Source organism: Schistocerca cancellata, chromosome 6, assembly GCF_023864275.1.
Source record: "Schistocerca cancellata isolate TAMUIC-IGC-003103 chromosome 6, iqSchCanc2.1, whole genome shotgun sequence".
In the NCBI taxonomy this organism is placed as follows: domain Eukaryota; kingdom Metazoa; phylum Arthropoda; class Insecta; order Orthoptera; family Acrididae; genus Schistocerca; species Schistocerca cancellata.
This window is the reverse complement of record NC_064631.1, coordinates 115,174,132-115,196,156: the sequence shown is the minus strand read 5'-3', so window position 1 is coordinate 115,196,156 and position 22,025 is coordinate 115,174,132. Positions and strand designations below refer to the sequence as shown.

General features: G+C 42.0%; 1 protein-coding gene across 1 annotated transcript in view; it reads right to left on the bottom strand.

Moving 5' to 3' along the window:
- Nucleotides 1–22,025, bottom strand: part of LOC126191427 (neuferricin) — a 53,514-nt gene that overhangs the window by 11,310 nt on the left and 20,179 nt on the right. The window contains exons 2-3 of the mRNA XM_049932304.1: nt 4,428–4,568; nt 4,163–4,349 (exon numbers count right to left, since the gene is read on the bottom strand). Coding sequence (XP_049788261.1) covers nt 4,163–4,349; nt 4,428–4,568 — 328 coding nt within the window. The remainder of the gene's footprint in view (nt 1–4,162; nt 4,350–4,427; nt 4,569–22,025) is intronic.

Genomic DNA, 22,025 nt, shown 5'->3' with positions numbered 1-22,025 from the left:
TAATTGTGATGCAGATCCTGTTTACACACCATGAAATTCATCTAATGTTGAAAATATTGTAAGTGTGGCTTAGCATTATATTGCCACCAGTCCAACCTCAAAAGGTTTAGATATACATAGCACTTGTTTACATTTTGGAGAGTTCTTTAATGTTAGCAATATATAAATTTAGTGTATTGTATACCAATGAATGCATGTACTGTTGTTACAGTCCCTGGTTCATTTTACCTTGTAACAATAAAAATAACCTGTAATGAATTTGTTTAAGGGTTAGCACTGTTCAGGCCCTAATGTTAAACACTGTGTGTTAGCACTATTTTTTATTCTGTTTTATTTTTTTACGAATGTTTGTGCGTTTATTTTTAGGAAGGAGTGCAGTCTTGATTCACTGAAATAGAGGTAGATAACAAATGAAAATTCCAGAGGGGTGAATGAAAAATATCAAGTGAATGCAGACTTTTTAACTATTTCACCCTAAAAAAGAGACAGAGAGGCAATTCCCAGCAAGAAAATATGATGGACCACATTCTATTAATAGAGAAGGGGGAGAGAGAGAGAGAGAGAGAGAGAGAGAGAGAGAGAGAGAGAGAGAGAGTTATTTGCTACTATGCTGAAAATCTTCAAGTTAATAATGAAGAAAACTAAAACCTACAATTGCTTTCGTAGTGCTGCAACTGCACTTAACAAAAACTCACATGGTTTCTTCCTGTGTTTTACTTTTGTGTTTTTTGCAACTCTTCACCATAAATTCATACCCATAACATCAATGCTAAAAATTCCCCGATTTTACATTTCTTCCTAGTAAAGTTTACCTCAAGTCTAAGTTCTTACTCAACATCTCACTTGACTTCATCCCATTATCTTCCTATTGACATTGATTCGCACCACGAGTGGTGGCAGAATTAAGAGAATATTTTAGGCCATTGGGGAGAGGGGAGATGGGAGAGATAAAAAGCTGACATAACCCATGATTGGTGTTGCCAGCGCAACTTACAACATTTAGCTTCACTGTGCAATTATGATACAACTACTGCTAGGTTGCAGTGGTAATGGAAAAACAAGACAGTTGACGCGATGTGTTCTGGACCGAACCATTGCATGAAAAAAAATGAAATGAGCGTATGGCATCGTTGGCCGGGAGGCCCCTATTCGGGGAAGTTCGGCTGTCAAGTGCAAGTCTTATTTCATTCGATGCCACATTGGAGGGCTTGGCACCGGTGATGAGGATGAAATGATGTTGAGGACAACACAATACCCAGCCCACGAGCGGAGTAAATCTCAAACCCAGCAAGGCATCAAACCCAGGCCCGCTTGCATGGGAGGCAAGCATGTTACCACCCAGATAAGCAGGCGGACTTTTTGCATGTATTTCTGATTTACTGTATTCAGCAACAGTATCAATAGTCAATCTTTTAAATTCAGACACTGAGTCTTGAAAAATATGCTCGATCATAACTGAGGAAACGTTGCCCATTTCCGGCTAGTGAACTCTTACTGGTTTGTGACCTGTTAAGTCATACAATAACCAGCGCAGCCACCACACCACACTAACACATATAAAATGAGCTTACCTACTGGATGTGTGGAGACGGGGAGTGGCCCTTCAGTGATGGGCATGCAGATAGCGTGAAAGCATCTTGCGAAATGTTGAAAATACACTTTTCATGCAGGTGACGTGCTATGACAGAGATATCACATGGAAATAGAACAAAGGTTTTGCAATAGCATATTTTAATGACTTTTGTGTTCAAATTTGACATGATACAGTTGCAACAACTACATACACTAACCATGTATGTAGTGTATATGCTTTACACCACACACAACACACACTGTAGATCGTAAACACTGGTAGCAGTGATAGAGGGCATGAATTGAAACTGTAGCACCTGAACTTCCTTTCAAATTTACATTTTACACAATTCACAGAAATTCATGGAGCCCACTTCTTCTCAGTAGATCTACTGTGGATATTGGTTATGAATGTTTAGTTCAATCTGGTAATCCTGTTAACGTCCAAGGGGAAATTGATGTCACTTTGGATCTAAAGTTCCTTTCTTCTATACAGATGCATAACACTGTTAGCTATGGCTTATGTTATTAATAATGCAGTCATGTTTCTTCTGTACATGTATCAACTGTAGTTTTGATTTATATAAAACTGTATTGTAATGGTGAGTCAAGTTACACATTTTGGATGCACAATAACATCTACTGTAAAGTGATAATGAGTTTTATAGCGCCACATGTTTAGGCCGTAATTATAATATTTAAAGAGGTGAAAAACTGTTTCATATTACAATTATAAGGGAAATCACATCTGATAAAAGCAGTCACTTCAGCCACTTCGTGACTGAAAATGTTTACTTTGTAATGCACCACAAGGTGACAGCCAGATTGGCCTCTCGTGTGGAGTAAGATGTTAAATACTGACAAGATACTGTGTGTCCACAAGGTAAGTAAAAAACTTACCTCTTACCACAATTACTCTAAGTATTGTTATTTTATAAATGTTTGTTCAATTCATTCTAATGCAAGTTCTTTGTCCCACAGATCTGATGATGCTGTTACAGGGAAACATATTGTATGGAACTATAATAAAAAGTTGCGACTAACAGAAGAGTATTTATTTATTTGATGATATCTTAGTAAGTTCAGAAGGAATCAGAAATTATTTTCTTTTATAAAGAGTAATTTCAGTTTTTTTAAAAAAAGCATAGATTAAGTTCCTATAGTGATACAAGAGACTGGATATGAAGGAGCTCTGATACTGTCACACAAAAATTAATAAACACTTACTGTAGGAGTAAAATAAAACACTCTTTGTGGTGAAGTGCTATGGGAGAATGGTTAGAAGTTACAATTTTGATGCTATGAGACAGACAAATGATACTAAAGGAATATTCTTCTTAAGATAATGGTACAGTATAATGTTCAGGTACTACTGTGGTAGATGGTTACCTACAATGCAGCTAATTAATTATGATCAACATTATTTCTCCAATCAGTAATAATTTCCAAATTAATTAAAACTTGTGGTTGGCATAACTTATTCATTTACAGAGAACAGCACTTTTGCAAATTAATCTCACTAATTATTTAAAAGTACATATTTACAAAATGATTTGGCTGTTTATAAATAGTATGCCTCATAAATAGATGCCAAGTCCAGAGGGAGGTGATTATATTTCTAATGTTCATACATGAATACTGCGATTTTTCTTATGTTTCATATTTCCCAGAAAACAGTCTGATGCTCAAGATCTAGTGAAGGTGTCCACCATAAGAATAAATGCATTACAAACAAAAACTGTGAAAAATTATTACACATGTTCCCAACCATATTCTTGTCTAGTAATCGACTTGGAATCAATGAGTAAACTTGCTGTGTAGAAAACAGGACTGCTGATTTGGTAGCAAAGTAGTTTTTAACAACATGCCCCCCTTTACCATCAGTAGAATTTCTTTCAAAATTCTATTTATTTTTACTGGTCCTCTTTCTTGCATTTTTAAATGGCTTTTCCCTACTCTTGTCCCGTTCCCTCTCATATCTCATTTGAATTTTCATTCTACTTGTCTTTTCTCTTCCTCTTTAATCTTAGTCTCCTCCTTCTATCATTTGTGAAATGATAGCTCACATTAAGTTTACCAATGTACAATCTTTGATCTCCAACGCTACCTGGTACCTTATCCTTCACCTTTGTCCAACTCTACCTGGCACCTTCTCCTAAATCTTTGTCTCCCCTTGCCTCTACAACAGGTGGATACCTCTCAACCTGGAGTCCGCATGACCTCCCCACCAACACCACCACACTCCTCTCCAACCTACCTCCACTAATCCCTTGTTCCTCCCTAAAGGAAAAACATCTAAGAAGTTAAGTGCTGGCCATTCATTAAAATTTTAAGTTTTTCTGAATGGAATTTTCTGTTTGAAACATTAACCATGTTTCTGGATTGTCTTTGTTTTGTTCTGGTGTCTCCCATCATCTACTGACTGGACATAATTAAAAATATATTTTTTTCTTTAGAGCAGGTTGCCGCAAGTCGATGTTTTTTTGCCATTATTTCATGAAATGTAATTCACTCTAGTTCAAATCACTGGAGAACAGTATGTGTGAATAAAATGTGTGAATCAGTAATCACCTATGTGCTCACAACTAACCTTCTTGTTGAGCACCAAACTCTACTTCCTGTATCATGACTCCATTCAACATTGCATGGAGGAAACATAAGCTTCAGTTTATTTGTATCAGCTTCTCTGGCTTTTGCTTGCTTGATCTTTTTCTGCACTTCACGTAAGTATGGTGTAGCTTTACCATCAGCATCGTAATACCGCCCAAGGAGTTTACCTAAAAAAAAAGTGTGTTTAACAACACTACCTCCATGTAACACTGCTTACAAATTAAATATACTTATTCCTATCGCACCTTTGTACTTGTATTGTGTTTGATAAAATTTTGCCCAGTCTGATAAGCTTTTTAATTCTTCTGGTGACAAATCCAGTACTTCATCAATCAAACCACTTTCAGTGAACTCTCCAGTGACAAAGGCTCTAGATGCATCTCGTCCTGAAAGTAATTCAGAATTAAAAGTTCATTGAACATTTGTGACACTGAAGTCGTGTGACATTCACTCATTCGTTCATCACATTTTACTGACCTAGAGATTATTCTATCACAGCGTTATTACTATTATTATTGACTTTTTTTTTCTCAGACTTAAGTCTGGTTAAAAATGGAACGTGACGCGGACCTCGGTCAAGCGTGACTTCCTTGTAACTGTATGGTATATGTTATATTGCATTTAGGAACTTTCGGGTAATTGAACATGTATCAATAATTACAGATTTTTGTAGTTGTATATATATGTTTGGATGTAGCTGTATTGCATTGATGTACTGGTGAATATTGTGAGGTATGACTCCTGTAGTTGATAGTATAATTGGGATAATGTCGACTTTATCCTGATGCCACATGTCCTTGACTTCCTCAGCCAGTTGGATGTATTTTTCAATTTTTTCTCCTGTTTTCTTCTGTATATTTGTTGTGTTGGGTATGGATATTTCAATTAGTTGTGTTAATTTCTTCTTTTTATTGGTGAGTATGATGTCAGGTTTGTTATGTGGTGTTGTTTTATCTGTTATAATCGTTCTGTTCCAGTATAATTTGTATTCATCATTCTCCAGTACATTTTGTGGTGTGTACTTGTATGTGGGAACGTGTTGTTTTATTAGTTTATGTTTTATGGCAAGTTGTTGCTGTATTATTTTTGCTACATTGTCATGTCTTCTGAGGTATTCTGTATTTGCTAGTATTGTACATCCGCTTGTGATGTGATCTACTGTTTCTATTTGTTGTTTGCAAAGTCTGCATTTATCTGTTGTGGTATTGGGATCTTTAATAATATGCTTGCTGTAATATCTGGTGTTTATTGTTTGATCCTGTATTGCGATCATGAATCCTTCCGTCTCACTGTATATATTGCCGTTTCTTAGCCATGTGTTGGATGCGTCTTGATCTATGTGTGGCTGTGTTAGATGATACGGGTGCTTGCCGTGTAGTGTTTTCTTTTTCCAATTTACTTTCTTTGTATCTGTTGATGTTATGTGATCTAAAGGGTTGTAGAAGTGGTTATGAAATTGCAATGGTGTAGCTGATGTATTTATATGAGTGATTGCTTTGTGTATTTTGCTAGTTTCTGCTCGTTCTAGAAAGAATTTTCTTAAATTGTCTACCTGTCCATAATGTAGGTTTTTTATATCTATAAATCCCCTTCCACCTTCCTTTCTGCTTAATGTGAATCTTTCTGTTGCTGAATGTATGTGATGTATTCTATATTTGTGGCATTGTGATCGTGTAAGTGTATTGAGTGCTTCTAGGTCTGTTATTATTATTATTATTATTATTATTATTATTATTATTATTATTATCATATAACTACATTTTTATTTATCAAGAGTAACAATTATCTACGTGCTGTAAGAATAATGTCTGCTTCTGTAGCTGAATGGTCAGTATATCTGTCTCACATGTGGAATACCCAGTTTAATTTCCTCGTACTACCAAAGATTCATCCTTGGTGGAAGGAATGGGATGGCCATTTTAATCATCTCGATCCTTTTATCAAATGTATCAGTACCACCAATCTCTTTGTGGAACACCAGATTATGATAACATTGCAACCCTTCCACTGCAACAAACACTGCTGCCAGGATTATGATGGTGGACCACAACAGTGCAGCTGCCCATCACCACCCCTTCGCCAAATTCTTCTGCAACTGGAAGCACCTCCACCACAATGCGGCAGCTGTCATTTTTGCCATCACAGGTGACATCAGGGATGCCATTGTGTAGTATTGCATCAATGGCCAGTAACGCAGTTCCAGTACTAGCAGCTGCCATTGCCACACCACATCTTAGGACCTATGCAGCAGGACACTTTTACTACCACTACTGTCGCAGCAAAAAAGGGCACTCTGTGTCAAGATGCTGTTGGTCTATTAACAACAGTGCAGAATCTCTACAGTGTTGCCCAGGTTAGGTAGTGGGCACTGTATTGTTCACGGAATCTCAGTGCCCAGACCTTCACCAGTATACTCAGGAGGCAAATACACTTTTCTACTACAATCTCAGCTGCCCCTATCTCCAGCAATGTCATCTAACATTGGAGTGCTGTTGTACCATCATATGCAGTGGTGTATCCTGACAATACCAACCACCACCAATGATATATGCCGGGAGTGTAGCTGCCACAAAGGAACTATAGAGGAGAGGGATCAGTTCAGAAAATCAAAATTGCACATCAAAAGAGAAATCTCTTTGGTTTAATCATGCAGTCTTGTCACTGGTAGCACTACCACCAGCTGTGGTGGGGAGTATGGATTTCTTATAGTCAACAAACTTTGTTAGTCAGCTATTTCACTTATGTCTCAATAGTACACTACTGGCCATTCAAATTGCTACACCATGAAGATGGCATGCTACAGACGCGAAATTTAACAGACAGGAAGAAGAAGCTGCGATATGCAAATGATTAGCTTTTCAGAGCATTCACACAAGGTTGGCGCTGGTGGCGACACCTACAATATGCTGACATGAGGAAAGTTTCCAACCGATTTCTCATACACAAACAGCAGTTGACCGGCGTTGCCTGGTCAAATGTTGTTGTGATGCCTCGTGTACGGAGGAGAAATGTGTACCATCACGTTTCCGACTTTGATAAAGGTCGGATTGTAGCCTATCGCGATTGCTGTTTATTGTATCGCGACGTTGGTCGAGATCCAATGACTGTTAGCAGAATATGGAATTGGTGGGTTCAGGAGTGTAATACGGAATGCTGTGCTGGATCCCAACGGCCTCGTATCACTAGCAGTCAAGATGACAGGCATCTTACCTGCTTGGCTGTAACAGATCGTGCAGCCACGTCTAGATCCCTGCGTCACCAGATGGGGACGTTTGCAAGACAACAACCATCTGCACAAACAGTTTGATGATGTTTGCAGTAGCATGGACTATCAGCTCGAAGACATGGCTGCGGTTACTCTTGACACTGCATCACAGACAGGAGCGCCTGCAATGGTGTACTCAACGACGAACCTGGGTGCACGAATAGTGAAACGTCATTTTTTCGGATGAATCCAGGTTCTGTTTACAGCACCATGATGGTCGCATCCGTGTTTGGCGACATTGCCATGAACGCACATTAGAAGCGTGTATTCGACATCGCCATATTGGCTTATCACCCGGCGTGATGGTATGGGGTGCCATTAGTTACACATCTTAGTCACCTCTTGTTCGCATTGACGGCACTTTGAACAGTGGACGTTACATTTCAGATTTGTTACGACCTGTGGATCTACCCTTCATTCGATCCCTGTGAAACCCTACATTTCAGCAGGATAATGCACGACCTCAAGTTGCAGGTCCTGTACGGGCCTTTCTGGATACAGAAAATGTGCGACTGCTGTACACATCATCCAAGCTCTGTTTGACTCAATGCTGAGGCATATCAAGGCCGTTATTATGCCAGAGGTGGCTGTTCTGGGTACTGATTTCTCAGGATCTATGCACCCAAATTGCATGAAAATGTAATCACATGTCAGTTCTAGTATAATATATTTGTCCAATGAATACCCGTTTATCATCTGCATTCCTTCTTGGTGTAGCAATTTTAATGGGCGGTAGTGTACGAGTATTGACATCTACTTGGGACTATCAGGTGTGTGACTCACTTTGACTAGCCTCTGATATGGATTCTCTTTTTATGAGTTATCCATTTTTGCTTGTGATGGGCTTGCGTGCTAGTCTCAACTTGTATTTTGTGATTTGCTTGTTGCAGTCTCCTGTTATGTTGTGTCTGTGCCTGATTGTCTCTGTTTAGTTTGTAGTTAATTATTTCTTCATATAGCCTACCATAAAAGCTAGAAAAGACTAACTCCTTGAAGACACATCTATAAAATGGTTGTGTGAACACTAAATATTATTCACACTTTTGTATAATTAATATTTTCTTTTTAAGAGTTGGCCAAAAATTATGCTGTAAAACATGAAAGAAAGGTAACATTAAAAATATATTAAGATATTTTTGCCTGTTTTTAAAAATAGCAATTATACAGAGAATAGAAGTTGCTGAACTTAATATATGTGAGAAGGTAGACTATATTTCAAACTGTTCAGATTTTTATGAGTGGTTCCCAATCACTCCACTTACTACATTTTTCAATGTTTTCATTTTCCTTGTACAGAACTGGATATTCTGCATTTATTTTTAATTTATCATTTTTCCTAAAATTAAGAAAGAGTCCTTTTGCAATAAACAGTATTGCAAACCATCACCAATAATATCCTTCTGATGCTGTTGTTCTAACATTTATGTTACCTATGAAGAGTAACTCTGACCTATGTTAAGCAGATGAATGTCACAGTTTTGTATGAAGAGGTTTCAGAGGTGTCTTATGCTACACTGTTCATTTTCACTAGTTGTTAATCACGGTCAAGCAGTGCTTTAACAATGGGGTATACATAAGTTTTTTAAGTGCAAAGATTGTGTGAGGTGACAAGTGCACTACTGGAATCAGATTAAAGCAGCCAAATAATATTTCAACTTTTTTCTGCCAGAAACTTAAAAAATCTACACTGAAATCTTCAGAAGCTATTTCTTCTTGTCTGGCAGGTACACACCGCTCAATAATGAATCACAATTTCTCATAAATAGCTGGAAATTTCTCAGACAATGGAAAATCCAGGATGGAATGTAACAATATTATGCGAAGGGAAGTTGCTACTCACCATATAATGGAGATGCTGAGTCGCAGACAGGCACAACAAAAGGACTCTCACAATTGAAGCTTTCATCCATTAAGGCTGAACACACACACACACACACACACACACACACACACACACACACACACACAAATGACTGCAGTTTTGAAACTACACTGCGAGCAGCAGCACCAGTGCATGCAGGGAGTGGTGATTTGGGGGGAGGGGGGTAAGGAGGGGGCTAGGGTGGGGAGGGGGAAGGATAGTGTAGTGGGGATGGCATACAGTGAAGAGTTGCAGGTTAGATGGAGGGCAGGGGAGAGGTTGGGGGGGGGGGAGAAGTAGCGGAAAAGGAGAGAAATAAAAAGACTGTGTGTAGTGGTGCAATGACAACTGTGTACTGCTGGAATGGGAACAGGGAAGGAGGTGGATGTGTGAAAACAGTGACTAACGAAGGTTGAGCCCAGGACGGTTACAGGAACGTAGGATGTATTGCAGGGAAAGTTTCCACCTGCAATTCAGAAGAGCTGGTGTAATCAATGAATCTGACCCAGTGCTGTTTTCCTTTGATACTATTTTCTTTTGCATTACTATTCAGATTCACTGATGACATCTTTGCTATCTGGATCGAAGGTGAGGATACCCTATCCACATTCCTCCAGAACCTCAACAACTTCTCCCCCATTTGCTCCACCTGGTCCTACTCAACCCAACAAGCCACCTTCCTAGATGTTGACCCCCACCTCAAAGATGGCAACATCAGTACCTCCATCCATATCCAACCAACTAACCACCAGCAATACCTCCACTTCGACAGCTGCCACCCATTCCATACCACGAAGTTCCTTCCTTACAGCCTAGTCACCCGTGGTCGTCGCATCTGCAGTGATGAGCAGTTCCTCTCAAAATATACCAAGGGTCTCACTGAAGCCTTCACTCAACGTAATAATCCTCCCAACCTTGTACAAAAACAAATCTCCCGTACCTTATCTTCCTAGTCTCCCACCACCTCCCAAAGTCCCAACATCCAGCCACAGAGGAGCATTCCCCTCGTAACTCAGTACCACCTAGGACTGGAGCAACTGAATTACATTTCCGCCTGGGTTTCGATTACCTCTCATCGTGCTCTGAAATGAGAAATGTCCTGCCCACTATCCTTCCCACCCCTCTTCCCACAGTGGTATTCCACCGTCCACCGAATCTACACAATATACTCGTCCATCCTTCCACAACCCCTGCTCCCAATCCTTTACTTCATGGTTCATACCCCTGTAATAACCTAGATGCAAGACCTGTCCCATACATCCTCCCACCACCACCTACTCCATTCCGGTCACTAACATCACTTATTCCATCACAGGTGGTGCTACCTGTGAAACCAGTCTTGTGATCTACAAGCTAAGCTGCAACCACTGTGCTGTATTCTATGTAGGCATGACAACCAACAACCAACAAGCTATCTGTCCACATGAATGGCCACCGACAAACTGTGGCCAAGAAACAAGTGAGCCACCCCGTTGCTTAACACGCTGCCAAACATGATATCCTTCATTTCATTGACTGCTTCACAGCCTGTGCCATATGGACCCTTCCTATTAACACCAGCTTTTCTGAACTGCACAAGTGGGAAATTTCCCTGCAATACATCCTACGTTCTCATAACCCTCCTGCCCTCAACCTTAGTTAGTCACTGTCCTCACCCATCCACCCCCTTCCCTGTTACCATTCCAGCACTACACATCTGTCATTCAACCACCACACCCAGTCTTTTTATTTCTCTCATTTTCCACTACTTCTTCCCCCCTCCCTCCCTCCCAATCACTCCCCTGCCCTCCGTCCAACCAGCAGCACTTCACTGTCCGCCACCCCCATCATACTATCTCTCCCCTTCCCTGCCCCAACCTTCTCCTTACCCCCCCCCCCCCCCCCACTCTCATCATCCAATGGTGTGTGTGTGTGTATTGTTGACGAAGACCTTAATGTCTGAAAGCTTTAATTGTGAGAGCCTTTTTTTTTTCTTTTTTTTTTTTCTTTTTTTTCTCCACGCAAACTGTGGATGACGATGATGATGTAAACCTACAACAACTTATATTTTACTTTTCTATCGCTCTCATTATATGATGTGACATTACTCAAGGAATCGCCTCTTTGGTCACGTAAGGTATTGCAGCGAAATCACAGAAAACACAAATCGAGAATATGAGACACTGATTTAATCACAATTCCACACAAACATGAGATCAGTGTCTTAAACACTGCATTAATTCATGTGAAACACAAGAAATGGGGCTGTAAGAGTGCATAGACATGGAAATGCACTATACAGGAGACAGTGGCGCAGAGCAATACCAACTGCGTACACAATTATACTGGGACTCTATTACCTGTGAGATGGGACACAGTTCCTGTTTGGTTAATAAACACATCAAAAAAAGTTTTGCATCACCCTGGTTTCCAGAACTCCAGAAGATAGACGTTGACTGTGAATATTGCATCACAGTCCTTTTGACTGTTCAGAGATGTCACTAAACCCATCCAAATATATAAACAAACGTGCATGAGCCACACCTATTAGACAGAGGGAGTTCGACAGCCAATCAGTTCCAGTCATTCCACCAGGAAGAAGGTACATGACTCATGTTGTCTGTAGTAGACGGTCAATACCGCGATTCGATCGCGTCCAAATTGTTACTTTGTGCCAGGAAGGGTTCTCAACAAGGGAAGTGTCCAGTCGTCTTGGAGTGAACCAAAGCAATGATACAGAGAGACAGAAACTGTCAATGACATGCCTCGCTCAGGCCGCCCATGGGCTACTACTGTAGTGGATGACTGCTACCTACGGATTATGGCTCGGAGGAATCCTGACAGCAACACCACCATGTTGAATAATGCTTTTCATGCAGCCACAAAACATCTTTTTATGGCTCATACTGTGTGCAATAGGCTGCATGATGCGCAACTTCACTCCCAACATCCATGGCGAGGTCCAGCTTTGCAATCACGACAACATGCAGCATGGTCCAGATGGGCCCAACAACACGCCAAGTGGACCGCTCAGGATTGGCATCACATTCTCTTCGCCGATGAGTGTCATATATGCCTTCAACCAGACAATTGACAGACGCTTGTTTGGAGGCAACCCAGTCAGGCTGAATGCCTTAGACACACTGTCCAGCAAGTGCAGCAAGGTGGAGGTTCCCTGTTGTTTTGGGGTGGCATTATGTGGGGCCGACGTATGCCACTGGTGGTCATGGAAGGCACTGTAATGGCTGTATGATACGTGAATGCCATCCTCTAACTGATAGTGTAACCATGTTGTTGTTGTTGTGGTCTTCAGTCCTGAGACTGGTTTGATGCAGCTCTCCATGCTACTCTATCCTGTGCAAGCTTCTTCATCTCCCAGTACCTACTGCAACCTACATCCTTCTGAATCTGCTTAGTGTATTGATCTCTTGGTCTCCCTCTACGATTTTTACCCTCCACGCTGCCCTCCAATGCTAAATTTGTGATCCCTCGATGCCTCAGGACATGTCCTACCAACCGATCCCTTCTTCTAGTCAAGTTGTGCCACAAACTTCTCTTCTCCCCAATCCTATTCAATACCTCCTCATTAGTTACGTGATCTACCCACCTTATCTTCAGCATTCTTCTGTAGCACCACATTTCGAAAGCTTCTATTCTCTTCTTGTCCAAACTAGTTATCGTCCACGTTTCACTTCCATACATGGCTACACTCCATACAAATACTTTCAGAAACAACTTCCTGACACCTAAATCTATATTCGATGTTAACAAATTTCTCTTCTTGAGAAACGCTTCCCTTGCCATTGCCAGTCTACATTTTATATCCTCTCTACTTCGACCATCCTCGGTTATTTTACTCCCTAAATAGCAAAACTCCTTTACTACTTTAAGTGTCTCATTTCCTAATCTAATTCCCTCAGCATCACCCGACTTAATTTGACTACATTCCATTATCCTCGTTTTGCTTTTGTTGATGTTCATCTTATATCCTCCTTTCAAGATACTGTCCATTCCGTTCAACTGCTCTTCCAAGTCCTTTGCTGTCTCTGACAGAATTACAATGTCATCGGCGAACCTCAAAGTTTTTACTTCTTCTCCATGAATTTTAATACCTACTCCGAATTTTTCTTTTGTTTCCTTTACTGCTTGCTCAATATACAGATTGAATAACATTGGGGAGAGGCTACAACCCTGTCTCACTCCTTTCCCAACCACTGCTTCCCTTTCATGCCCCTCGACTCTTATAACTGCCATCTGGTTTCTGTACAAATTGTAAATAGCCTTTCGCTCCCTGTATTTTACCCCTGACACCTTCAGAATTTGAAAGAGAGTATTCCAGTCAACATTGTCAAAAGCTTTCTCTAAGTCTACAAATGCTAGAAACGTAGGTTTGCCTTTTCTTAATCTTTCTTCCAAGATAAGTCGTAAGGTCAGTATTGCCTCACGTGTTCCAACATTTCTACGGAATCCAAACTGATCTTCCCCGAGGTCGGCTTCTACCAGTTTTTCCATTCGTCTGTAAAGAATTCGCGTTAGTATTTTGCAGCTGTGACTTATTAAACTGATAGTTCGGTAACTTTCACATCTGTCAACACCTGCTTTCTTTGGGATTGGAATTATTATATTCTTCTTCAAGACTGAGGGTATTTCGCCTGTCTCATACATCTTGCTCACCAGATGGTAGAGTTTTGTCATGACTGGCTCTCCTGAGGCCATCAGTAGTTCTAACGGAATGTTGTCTACTCCCGGGGCCTTGTTTTGACTCAGGTCTTTCAGTGCTCTGTCAAACTCTTCACGCAGTATCTTATCTCCCATTTCATCTTCATCTACATCCTCTTCCATTTCCATAATATTGTCCTCAAGTACATCGCCCTTGTATAAACCCTCTATATACTCCTTCCACGTTTCTGCTTTCCCTTCTTTGCTTAGAACTGGGTTGCCATCTGAGCTCTTGATATTCATACAAGTGGTTCTCTTCTCTCCAAAGGTCTCTTTAATTTTCCTGTAGGCAGTATCTATCTTACCCCTAGTGAGACAAGCCTCTACATCCTTACATTTGTCCTCTAGCCATCCCTGCTTAGCCATTTTGCACTTCCTGTCGATTTCATTTTTGAGACGTTTATATTCCTTTTTGCCTGCTTCATTTACTGCATTTTTATATTTTCTCCTTTCATCAATTAAATTCAATATTTCTTCTGTTACCCAAGGATTTCTATTAGCCCACGTCTTTTTACCTACTTGATTGTCTGCTGCCTTCACCACTACATCCCTCAGAGCTACCCATTCTTCTTCTACTGTATTTCTTTCCCCCATTCCTGTCAATTGTTCCCTAATGCTCTCCCTGAAACTCTCTACAACCTCTGGTTCTTTCAGTTTATCCAGGTCCCATCTCCTTAAATTCCCACCTTTTTGCAGTTTCTTCAGTTTCAATCTGCAGTTCATAACCAATAGATTGTGGTCAGAATCTACATCTGCCCCAGGAAATGTCTTACAATTTAATACCTGGTTCCTAAATCTCTGTCTTACCATTATATAATCTATCTGAAACCTGTCAGTATCTCCAGGCTTCTTCCATGTATACAGCCTCCTTTCATGATTCTTGAACCAAGTGTTAGCTATGATTAAGTTATGCTCTGTGCAAAATTCTACAAGGCGGCTTCCTCTTTCATTCCTTCCCCCCAATCCATATTCACCTACTATGTTTCCTTCTCTCCCTTTTCCTACTGACGAATTCCAGTCACCCATCACTATTAAATTTTCGTCTCCCTTCACTACCTGAATAATTTCTTTTATCTCGTCATACATTTCATCTATTTCTTCATCATCTGCAGAGCTAGTTGGCATATAAACTTGTACTACTGTAGTAGGCATGGGCTTTGTGTCTATCTTGGCCACAATAATGCGTTCACTATGCTGTTTGTAGTAGCTAACCCGCACTCCTATTTTTTTATTCATTATTAAACCTACTCCTGCATTACCCCTATTTGATTTTGTATTTATAACCCTGTAATCGCCTGACCAAAAGTCTTGTTCCTCCTGCCAACGAACTTCACTAATTCCCACTATATCTAACTTTAACCTATCCATCTCCCTTTTTAAATTTTCTAACCTACCTGCCCGATTAAGGGATTTGACATTCCACGCTCCGATCCGTAGAACGCCAGTTTTCTTTCTCCTGATAACGACGTCCTCTTGAGTAGTCCCCGCCCGGAGATCCGAATGGGGGACTATTTTACCTCCGGAATATTTTACCCAAGAGGACGCCATCATCATTTAATCATACAGTAGAGCTGCATGTCCTCGGGAAAAATTACGGCTGTAGTTTCCCCTTGCTTTCAGCCGTTCGCAGTACCAGCACAGCAAGGCCGTTTTGGTAAATGTTACAAGGCCAGATCAGTCAATCATCCAGACTGTTGCCCCTGCAACTACTGAAAAGGCTGCTGCCCCTCTTCAGGAACCACATGTTTGTCTGGCCTCTCAACAGATACCCCTCCGTTGTGGTTGCACCTACGGTACGGCCAACTGTATCGCTGAGGCACGCAAGCCTCCCCACCAACGGCAAGGTCCATGGTAACCATATCGACAGGATATTGGCGAGGCATTCGTCTTCATGGATGACAATTCGCACCCCCATCGTGCACATATTGTGAATGACTTCCTCCAGGAGAACAACATTGCTCGACTAGAGTAGCCAGCATGTTCTCCAGGCATGAAACCAATCAAACATGCCTGGGATAGATTGAAAACGGCTGTTTATGGATGACGTGACCCACCAACCACTCTGAGGGATGTATGCTGAATCACCACTGAGGAGTGGGACAATCTGGACCAACAGTGCCTTCTTGGACTCGTGGATAGTATGCCACAACATATACAGGCATGCATCAATGCAAGAGGACATGCTACTGGGTATTAGCTGTACTGGTGCGTACAGAAATCTGGGCCACCATCTCTGAAGGTCTTGCTATATGGTGGTACAATATGCAGTGTGTGGTTTTCATGAGGAATAAAAAGGGTGGAAATGATGTTTATTTTTATCTCTATTCCAACTTTCTGAATAGGTTCCGGAACTCTCAGAACCAAGGTAATGCAAAACTTTTTTTGATGTGTGTAGTTGGAACACCTACCATGCTCGTGCACAGAAAACATACGATTTATCATCCTTAACTGCAAGGTAGTTATGAAACCATAATTTTTTGTACTGAAGAAAGTGCTCACTAGAATGTGCCTAGCGAGTCCAATGATTCCTGGTAAGTATCTTCTCCTTAAGAGTATTAATGGACAACTGCTGCACTATAGTATGTTTTCAACACTTAGGTGATGTAGGCAGCATTACAGGTATTACCATCCAGTGCCCTGCTTGTCATTTGCAATGTCACCTTCCCCTACACCAGCATCACCATACCTCAATGACCTTGCTGCCCATCAGCAGACTGTCTCCAAACTTACAACACATTCCTGGTCAACATGACCAACTATATCCTCACCCACAAGTCCTTCTCCTTTAAAGGTGTCACATACAAACAAGTATGTGGGACAACCATGGGCATCCACATGGCACCATCCTATTCTATCCTACTTGTGAGCTATTTAGAGGTATCCTTTTAGTCATCCAGAATCTCAAATCCCATCACCTGCTTCAGAGTCAATGATGACATCTTCATCCTCTGGAATAAAGGTGAAGACAATCTATCCACACTTCTCCAGTACCTCAATACCTCTCCTCCCTATTGGCCTCATCTGGCCTCCTCAGCCCAACAAGCCACCTACCTTAATGTTGACCTCCACCTCACTGACGGCCCCATCAGTACCTCTGTCCACATCAAACCTACCAACAACCAACAATAACTTCATTTCAACAGCTGCCATCCACTCCATATCCCAAGCCTTCCCATACAGCCTACCACTGGTGGCCATCATATCTGCAGTAAGAAGCAGTCATTCTCCAAATATGTCGAAGGTATCATTGAGGCCGTCTTCACCTTGTCCACAAACAGACCCTCTGCACCTTGTCTCCAGTCACCTACCATCCCCCACAAATGGCGCAAGGAGTGTCCCTCTCATGACTTAGTACCCTCAGGACTGAAGGAACTGAATCGTATTCCACACAAGGGTACTCCTACCTCTTGTCATGTCCTGAAATGAGACATGTTCTCCCCACCACTGCCACAATCGTATTCTGCTGCCCACACTACCTATTCAATATACTTGTCCATCACTATTTCATCCCTATTCCCAACTCCATGCCCGATGGCTCAATTCATGTAATAGACCCAGATACATGACCTGTGCCCTTCAACCTCACTTCACTACCTAATTCAGTTGAGTCAAGGCATCTCCTACCACATCAAAGGCAGGGTTAACTGTGATAGCAGAGATGTTGTCTATCAACTCAGCTGCAACCATTGAGCAGTACTATACATGAGCATGATGACTAACAAGCTATCTATCCATTTGTGAGCAAGACACAGTGCAACTACACAGCTGCCGAGCATGCCACAAATCACAGTGTGCTTGACTTCAGTGGCCGCTTCAAAGCCTATGCCATCTGGATTCTTCCCTCCAAAACCAGCTTTTCTAAGCTACACATGTGGGAATTCTCTCTACAACATAGCCTTCATTCCCATAACCCCTGGCCTCAGCTTTCACCAGGCCTTGTCCCCAGCTGCCTCCATGCCCTTTCCTGCTTCTACTCCAGCCTAACACACACCTGCTATCCCTGAATAGTCCTTTCACCTTCTCTGTTTTTCTCCTCTCCACCCTCTCCTCCCTCAACCAGCACAGCCATCCAACAATGCACCTAACAACTCACGATCCTGTCCCCACCATATCACTGCACACTCCCACAAGCAGCACTACAGCATTTTCCCTCACGCCTATTCTACTACCCCTCACCCTCCATACCTGACTCTTGTTCTGTATCGCCACTATCCACACCAACCGCAATCACTGCTCACGACAGTCAGGCCTTAGTGCCCCGATACGGTGGTGACCAGGTGTGTGTGTGTGTGTGTGTGTGTGTGTGTGTGTTAATCTATTCTACTTCATATTGCAGAGGTAAGCAACAACTGCATCCACTGACATCATGTTTCATAGTGGTTTCCACTATAAAGAATGTGACATGGCATATAAATTGGCATTGTTCACTGATTTTTTGCCATGGAAGTTGTCAGATGGATATGGACCAAGAAATGGAGAAAGAAACCATCAAGAGAGAGGCAGAGCTCAGTGCTGCAACAATGTCAATAAATTTCAAGTGGAAACATTGAAGTAACACACACAACTGATTAGAAGGACCTTCACGTGAATAACCATCATTCCATGCAACAATAAGAAAATCAACTGCAAGCTACCATTGTCTTAGCTCATAAGTAAAATTTCTTCTCTGTTGTTTAGGTAAATACTTCTCATGTGTGACAGAGTAGCATAAGAAGATAATTTAGACCTAAGATTCACGAATAACTGTTAAATCATTAATACTGATAGTCATCTTCTGTGATAATGATAAAGTTATTAAGACACTTGACAGTGGGTTCATTGCAACTGTACTAAAATTTTACACAAAAACTGTGATTTAAAATACCAAACTTTAAAAAAATAATACATTTTTCATTAGTTTCCTTATTTCAGGCCTCCCATCTTGCACATAACTCTCTGGCTTAGCATTAAGATAAGCCTGTGATAATGGCATTAAGTATTATATCGTCTTCTCACAGGAATGCTCAGCTACTTTATTATTAGCTTGTTCATTTCACTGTATTTCAAGACAACCATCCACTAAGCTGAATTATTCATAAGGCCACCTCTGTAGTAGCAACAGATTTGTGATATTTCTCTATGCCTTTCCTCTGCTTGATATATCTACTGTAATGGAAGCAGGTACACCCAGGAATTTCCATTATTGTTAACAGGCATTTGGGGCGCAGGTGAGAAATGTCTTCCCTCAAAGACGGTCACATGTATAAATGCAGAAAGTATCGAAGAAAGCTGACATACAAGTTTTCTGAGTATCATCTCAGATCGTAATGTAAAAAACTTTTCTCAAGAAACCTGAAAACCCAGAGAAGAGCCACTGAAATGGTGGTTTCTCCAGTAGATCTTCATACATTATGACTTGGTATGATATTCACACACATGTGTGTGCTTCTTGGAGGACAAGCATTTGAAACCAGTTTGTTCCAGCCTCTCCCAGTAATCATCTCTTTCCTAATAATTGAGAGGCTGGAAGAAGATCTGAAAACAGAAAAGCTACCGGTATACACAAATAAGGATAACTGAACTGGCCTACTTATGACAGATGCTATAGCCTACTGTTAAATGCAGTAACTTAAATAGTCACACATCTAACACTGCAATGAGAAACATCATTCTCTTTTTGAAAATGATAACACATCATTTAATCATTATTTAGGACACTGTCAGAAATTGGACCTTATAAAAATGGAAGAAAACAAAAACCTTCAAGCCCTATGCATTATGTGTGAGATTCTTATGGTTCCAAGTAGTTTCCCAGTCCTTATCAAGATTGATAAAGACACCTACTTTTTATGAGACTCCAGTTATTAATGATAGATGAGTTTTTCCAGCCTCATGCTGAAACCAACTACCGTAAGTACTTCCCTACATTCTAACACTCAGGCAAAGCAGCAGAAGACTGCTTACATCAGGGTCTTTCCTATGCAACTACACTCCTGGAAATGGAAAAAAAGAACACATTGACACCGGTGTGTCAGACCCACCATACTTGCTCCGGACACTGCGAGAGGGCTGTACAAGCAATGATCACACGCACGGCACAGCGGACACACCAGGAACCGCGGTGTTGGTCGTCGAATGGCGCTAGCTGCGCAGCATTTGTGCACCGCCGCCGTCAGTGTCAGCCAGTTTGCCGTGGCATACGGAGCTCCATCGCAGTCTTTAACACTGGTAGCATGCCGCGACAGCGTGGACATGAACCGTATGTGCAGTTGACGGACTTTGAGCGAGGGCGTATAGTGGGCATGCGGGAGGCCGGGTGGACGTACCACCGAATTGCTCAACACGTGGGGCGTGAGGTCTCCACAGTACATCGATGTTGTCGCCAGTGGTCGGCGGAAGGTGCACGTGCCCGTCGACCTGGGACCGGACCGCAGCACGGATGCACGCCAAGACCGTAGGATCCTACGCAGTGCCGTAGGGGACCGCACCACCACTTCCCAGCAAATTAGGGACACTGTTGCTCCTGGGGTATCGGCGAGGACCATTCGCAACCGTCTCTATGAAGCTTGGCTACGGTCCCGCACACCGTTAGGCCGTCTTCCGCTCACGCCCCAACATCGTGCAGCCCGCCTCCAGTGGTGTCGCGACAGGCGTGAATGGAGGGACGAATGGAGACGTGTCGTCTTCAGCGATGAGAGTCGCTTCTGCCTTGGTACCAATGATGGTCGTATGCGTGTTTGGCGCCGTGCAGGTGAGCGCCACAATCAGGACTGCATACGACCGAGGCACACAGGGCCAACACCCGGCATCATGGTGTGGGGAGCGATCTCCTACACTGGCCGTACACCACTGGTGATCGTCGAGGGGACACTGAATAGTGCACGGTACATCCAAACCGTCATCGAACCCATCATTCTACCATTCCTAGACCGGCAAGGGAACTTGCTGTTCCAACAGGACAATGCACGTCCGCATGTATCCCGTGCCACCCAACGTGCTCTAGAAGGTGTAAGTCAACTACCCTGGCCAGCAAGATCTCCGGATCTGTCCCCCATTGAGCATGTTTGGGACTGGATGAAGCGTCGTCTCACGCGGTCTGCACGTCCAGCACGAACGCTGGTCCAACTGAGGCACCAGGTGGAAATGGCATGGCAAGCCGTTCCACAGGACTACATCCAGCATCTCTACAATCGTCTCCATGGGAGAATAGCAGCCTGCATTGCTGCGAAAGGTGGATATACACTGTACTAGTGCCGACATTGTGCATGCTCTGTTGCCTGTGTCTATGTGCCTGTGGTTCTGTCAGTGTGATCATGTGATGTATCTGACCCCAGGAATGTGTCAATAAAGTTTCCCCTTCCTGGGACAATGAATTCACGGTGTTCTTATTTCAATTTCCAGGAGTGTAGTTACAGAAACAATTTTATTACTACATGAAAATGTGCTGTCTTTCCCAATTTCAAGGAGTGAAACTAAAATGACATCACTCTTTGGAGTGGTAAATTGATCATCATCCAATAAAAGGAAGAGAATAATTTCTCTTTGTCTTCCCATGATATATCAGCACAAGTGTTGTGTCACAAACCTCAGACTGTGTAAAAGATACATTCCACTTAGAGGACAGTGTTAAGCTACATTACTGGTAAGAATAAATTACCTACCTGATCTACTTCTCCCTGCTAAGATCATACTTTCTGCAGATGATAGAACTCACTAGCACAGGTGTATCAGAATGTTTAAGTCTTTTCTATGCCAGGTGTTCAAGTACTCCATATGAATTCTGAATAACATTCTGATCCAATGGCACAGGGAATTTGTATTGCAAGAGAGGATTTCCTCATTCTATTCCATCTTTCCAATGAGGTGAGAGTTTGCGACAGCATGGTAGAAGTGCTTGCAGAAGTGCTTGTTCATTCCCTCAGACTGATATCAATTGATACAAGGATAATCCCAATGGATATGTCCCTTGGGATGTACAGCTTGGCAGCCACTTGTAATAGAGTTTCCACTTGCAGTCACAGTCATGCGCAAAGTGTGCAT